This window comes from Marmota marmota, unplaced genomic scaffold (genome assembly GCF_001458135.2).
Source record: "Marmota marmota marmota unplaced genomic scaffold, marMar, whole genome shotgun sequence".
In the NCBI taxonomy this organism is placed as follows: domain Eukaryota; kingdom Metazoa; phylum Chordata; class Mammalia; order Rodentia; family Sciuridae; genus Marmota; species Marmota marmota.
The window spans coordinates 4,066,173-4,072,172 of NW_026000168.1; the positions used below are offsets into that span (position 1 = coordinate 4,066,173).

Here is a 6,000-nt window from a genome sequence, read left to right on the forward strand (position 1 = left end):
CACCTCCCTCCGGGAAGAAATTGCGTTCTGATAAACATGCTTGAGCAACATTTCTGATGAACTTGAAGGGCACTGAGACTTGTTCTGGGAAACCGAAGCCCACACACGATGCTGTCGGGCAAGAGTGTCCCGCGGTCAAGAGTGTCCCGCCCTTTAACCGTTCTTTTCTTCCATCTCTCCTCTCAAGAACATGAAATGTTCTTGCTAAGAATGAAGCTTTGTCTGGGTCTGCTAGCGGCCTTTTCCCTTTCAACAAGAGTGGGGTGAATTTTGACATTTGCCCGTGACTAAGTAGTCTGTACGATTTCTTTTGGAAAATACTGCTCATGGACACATCCCATAAGAAAACAGGAGCATTCAAATCCAGGACAAAAAACAAACCCTCAGATGTGAAATACGAATTATTACAGTAAAGTGGATGGCCGTGAATTACACCAGTCCTTGCTGGACTCTGGACTTTCTGAGGTCATCCTACACATACCTTGAAGCTGGTTAAGATTGCTTCAAAGGCAAAAAATAAGAATTCAGTAGATAAGGCACAGTGGATTTCGAGCACCTACTTGAGTTCTGCCCCTCCTCAGCGTGAACACACTGTGTGTAAAGGGTTCTGTCCTAAGACACAGGCGTTGTCTTCAGATTCTAGGAGCTTTAAGGACCCAGTAAATCATATATGTATATTTTTAAGAGACGGAGACATGCAGTCCACAGGTTCAATGATTGCTTGGGGTTGCACAGTAGACCAGATTTGAATTTAGGTCCTGCAGTTCCTTTCACTAAGCCTATGAGTACACAAACCTGGACCCTGGCGCTGACAGTCAGTCCCTGGGTCGGTTTTAGTCAGCATGATTTGTATTTTAAATGGCATTTTGGTGACTAAAATAGACTTCTTTGTTTTATCATCTTTCAGTTTCCCTTTCAAGACAACCTCTTTCAGTCCATGTACTACCCTCTCCAGCTCAAGTTCCTGGAGACGGTGCACACTCTCTGTGGACGGATCCCACAAGTTTTCCTGAAGCAAATCGAGAAAACCATGCGGAGAGCTTATGAGAAGCACGTCATCATCCACGTGGGCCCTGACCACACGCACTGACCGTCTCCTCGAGTTCCGGGCCCTCAGGCTTCTGTGGCCAAGGAAGTGCCCAGATCTTTTCTGTGTGAATATTTTTAATGGTGCTTCATGACTGTTGAGTATTAAAAGGCTTATTACGTTTTGCTAAATTAGTTGCCCCCAAAAGGGAACATGCCTTTAATTTTTTCTAAAATCCTATTTATCTCTTTAAAAACAAAAACAAAAACCCTACTACTGTGCAGGTAACAGTGCTCCAGCAGGTCCGGCTGGCTGTGGAAAGGAACTTTCCAGAACCTTTCAATTCTCGGCTAGTGTGTGAGGCCATTTCAGTGGCATCTGATGATCCCGAGCCTCCTTCTATGCAATTGGCACCCTCACCCTTGTTATAAAAGTCATCCGTAGTTAGGAGGCAAACAAACAGACTTCAGAGTATAGGTCAAGGGTCCAAAATCAACATTAGGTTAGTCGTCCCACCAACCAGTGGAAAAGATGGTCACCATTTTAATGTACCTCCTTCCAGCCCTCCCACCACCCTACTTTTTTTAAACCTTTTTTTCTTATTTTCTACGTCTGATTTTCCATTATAACTCATATTTACAACAGGTAATCTCAGTAACAGTGGCCCCTATGCTGAGATTTTTATGTAGGAGACTAAAAAGTCAGACAAGATGATCATGTTTACAGCACTTTACTCGAATGTATCTGGAAGAAGCATTCGGATCTCAACTGACTGGGCAATGTTCAAGGATGAGGCATATATCTGAGGGTGTTTCTCAAGAAAATTGCTTACATTTGTGGAGGAGTAAATCATGAGAAATGTCTATGCAACAGTAATTTCTGGAAGGAAATTCAGTAATTGCACGGACCCAGGAATCTCTTTAGCAAAGTGATGTGACTTTGTGTTTACTCAGAGACAAACGAATTGGGTGTCTTCAGCCATCAGTAGGCGTGGGCACCTCTCTCCTGCTCTTGGGCAGTGGTGGAAATCAATACCAACTTCAGATTTAATGGGATCAAAGCCAACAGTTCTAATTCCATTGGCCAAAAAATTACCTCACTACCAGCCTCAGAAAGTCTGATTTTTTTTTTCCTCTTTTCCTCTGGGGTTACCCAGCTGTTCACCAAGAAACCCGGCAGGTCTTAGGACCAAGCTACAATACTGGAAATTCTATATTCTCTTCCCTACAGGAAACTGACTTTCCCCCTGTTGCTCCTATGTTGGTATTAACAGTGGGACATTTCGCATATTTCTTTATCACAAATGGCTTTTGCATAAATGACATCTTTAAAGTTTCCCACAGCCTAATGAACTTGGTGGGGACCTACATCATCTCCATTAGGTAAATAAGGAAATTATGATACAAAGAAATGAATGTACCAAATAAAATTGCTTTTCTATAAGTCACACAGGTCTGCGTAAGATGCATCCAATTTTACAGAAACATTTTTTGGAAATAAAAATATGGAGCCCCTTGCTTCGTAGACAGCAATCCACAAGAGAAAAATGGAAAGCATGATTTTTATTAATGTCAGTATGGCGTCCTGTGTATCAGAATCCTAGGACATCACATCAGCAGAGTGTCTTCCCCTGAAAGAGATGAAAACCTCAGCATTCAAAGACATGAGCAGATTCCGGTCACTGCTGGTGTGTGTGCCACAACTGTGGTTGTCACAAGCTTAAGTCTGCAAGAGCAGGCAGTCACCCCGGCTCTCCTGGTGTCCAGTTGGATGGCCTGGTTTGTTCCCTGTTAAGGAAACTGCCACTGTGATGTGGAACTCTTATTTTGCTCTTTTGTCCCCTCATGCACCACCAGAAGTGACATCGTCCATTTTTTCATATCTCAGTGTTGGGCCTTCCGTCTGTGTCCTGGGCACCTCTCATACGTGGCCATCTTGGACTTGTCTTTGGATGAAGGAAAATGCACCTTACGTTCCCAGCTCTGCAGTGAAAGAGGCAGGATGTGAACACGAATCCGGACTCTCCATTCCCATTTCCTTTCCGAGTGTTCAGATTGGCCAGTAAACCCACAGGTGCTGCTCTGGATTTGTTGGTGGCTCCCAGACCTAAAGAAGTTCTTTCCCTCCTTTGGTGGTTCCAGAGACTTGCAGTCTGCGGTAGGACTTTGAGCAGAGCGACACCCCTACTTTTATGAGAGCCAGGTGCGCTCACAACTCTCTGCTGTTGCTGCCCACTGAATACACAAGTAAGTACAGTGGCCAGCAGAGGTCAATGATAGAGCTCTAGAACATTCCAGAGTGATGAATGATGAACCTGCGACACCTTAGAACCTGGTGCATTTGTCTGCTGTGAGATTCCCGCGCTATCTCCTGAAATTTTAGGTGAGTTTGGTGGAAATTTGGGGGGGAAATTTGCTCTTCCAGGTCCTTTTACCTAAAAGTGCTAACTGTTTTCTACAGCTAGGATATTACCATGAGGCGGGGTTTTCTCTGACTTTGGTAACTCCCAGGAAGTACCTTGGAAAGAAAATATCTTTCAATATGAGAGCCACAAGTTTTAAGTCGGTGGACGTCTAAAACGTGCAATCTGCGGTCTGTTACAGCCCTGAAAGCCACACGAATCCACAGGGGGTTCTCTCCTCTCTTCCTGCCTGTCCTTTCCCCTCCTGGCCCCTCCTCTCCTGCCCTCCCTCTTTTCTCACTTCTTGTATCTTCTGAGGTGTTGGGAATGGAACCCAGGCACTCTGTCACTGAGCCACACTCCCAGCCCTTTTTTATTTTTTTATTTTGAGAAAGGGTCTCAGTAAATTCCTGAGGGCCTCAGTAAATTGCCGAGGCTGCCTTTGAACTTGAGATCCCCCTGCCTCCGCTTCTCAGCCCCCTGGGGATTATAACCATATGCCACCATGCCCCAGAAAAAAATCTACATTCATATCTAAATATTTCCTGATGTTTATATATAAAAGATAAATGGCGTGTGTTTGATAAACCAAAGTGAAAATGATTTTAAGAACTCAGAAATGTGTTGCATTAAGAAATACATTGGGCTTCATGGGAGTCCACACCCTCAGATTTTCATTTAATAAAAGGGTAGGTAGTCTCTTGTAGGGTGTCCTGTTCCCCTCCTGTTTCTTTCTTATTCCTCTCCCAATCTTTGCTTTTCCCTTTCTGTTTATCATGGAAGCATCTGAGTAGCACAAGAAGCCGGCCTTCAGCAGCTGAGCCAGACTGGGGGTCCCTATGCAGGCAGAACGAAGTCACTCCTTAGACCCCACGGAAGAAATCGGCGCAGCACCCACCCACCCTGCGGCTTCGCAAGGAGGAGCCGCCATCTGTGTGGCATGAACTGAAGAACCGCCAACAGTCCGCTCCTGGGTCCAGTCATTTCACAGTTTCGTGGCTAGCACTGAAAGCTGACGGGGTCTCCCTGGCTCGGAGACAAGCTTTGTCCTGGCTCTTGTTTTTCACAGGTCAAAACTGGAAACGTTCTCTTGAGTGTTCAAGAGGATGCACACACAGGCAGTCACGGGTGGCACTTTCTGCTCCATTGGGTTCACAGGTTGTGTTGTCTGTGAAGAACTGTCCCATGGCTCAGAGCTCCCAAGGACACCCTGGATGCATTTCTTATGTTGGAAATGAATTTTTAAAATAATTTTTGTTTGTGAAGAAATGAGCATACTCCAAAGAAAAGGAATTATTACAGCTAATAAAAAGGAATATGAATATTATGATTTTATTACTGTCTTATCATTTTAAATGCCATCTCCTGTTTTATCTCTGTTAAAAATTAAAAGCTTTTAAATACGTGGCTTTTGGTATTATTTTGGAACTGTGTGTTTTTTTCCTTTAAAATATTTCAAGCTGAAAATTTTATAAGTTAAATAGTAATGTTTAGGTCTAGCCTGCTAGTAAAGAAGTATTTAGCAAGTGGCTGAGTCAATTTTTCTGTTTGTTTGTGTAAAACTGAGTTTATCAACTGGGCATGGTGGTGCATACCTATAATCCCAGTGGCTCAGGAGGCTGAGGCAGGAGGACCACGAGTTCAAAGCCAGCCTCAGCAAAAGTGAGGTGCTAAGCACCTCAGTGAGACCTTGCCTCTAAATAAAACACAAAACAAAACAGGGCTGGGGATGTGGCTCAGTGGTCGAGTGCCCCTGAGTTCATTCCCGGCACAAAAAACAACCACAACAAAAAACCAACTGAGTGTATCAATTGTCATTCCCAGTAGAGACCAGGGTTCCTTAATGGGACAGCTCTTACCGATCTTGTTCTCAGCTCTATGCTTCACACATTTCTCATGACCCCCCCACCAAATATGGACAAATAAATGAAATGATTCAGCTTCATCCTGAACTGGGACCAATTCCTCTCAGATAAGCTTCCCAGCACATCATATTGATCTTGAACATCAAAAACTACTGTTCCTGTAATGGTATGTTGCTGTAATGGCGATAAGTAACCCATCCTACAAAATCTTTCATTAAAATTATATTGAAGCCCAGCACAATGTCGTATGCCTGTAATCCCAGCTCCTCAGGAGGCTGAAGTAGAAGGATCTCGAGTCGGAACTCAGCTTGGGCAATATAGCAAAATTATATAATATATACATAAAAGGAATTAAGCAATTATGTGTGTGTGTGTATATATATATATGTATATATATATACATATATATATGTGTGTATATATATATATATATATATAGAGAGAGAGAGAGAGAGAGAGAGGTGCTTAATTTCTTGGAGACTCATTTACTTACCCATTAAATGGCATGGTTGGGTCAGATCATGTTAAAGTCCCTTTCTTCATAAAGATCTCCTATTTCCACAATGTTCTCTTTGTGGCTCTGTGGTAGACATTTGTGGGATTTGGGCTGCTGGAAACCACCCTACTCCTGGTTCCAATTTATGTAATAGTTGAAACTCTTTAAATTGTAAGTGGCAGCAAACACAACTTAATCAGTACAGACGGGG

General features: G+C 43.4%; 1 protein-coding gene across 1 annotated transcript in view; it reads left to right on the plus strand.

Annotated features, from left to right (window-relative positions):
- The window catches only part of Gxylt2 (glucoside xylosyltransferase 2), a 64,584-nt gene extending 59,749 nt beyond the window's left edge, over nt 1-4,835 (plus strand). The window contains exons 8-9 of the mRNA XM_048786957.1: nt 908-3,409; nt 4,212-4,835. Coding sequence (XP_048642914.1) covers nt 908-1,090 — 183 coding nt within the window. The 3' untranslated portion in view covers nt 1,091-3,409; nt 4,212-4,835. The remainder of the gene's footprint in view (nt 1-907; nt 3,410-4,211) is intronic.
- Nucleotides 4,836-6,000: the final 1,165 nt, after the last annotated feature.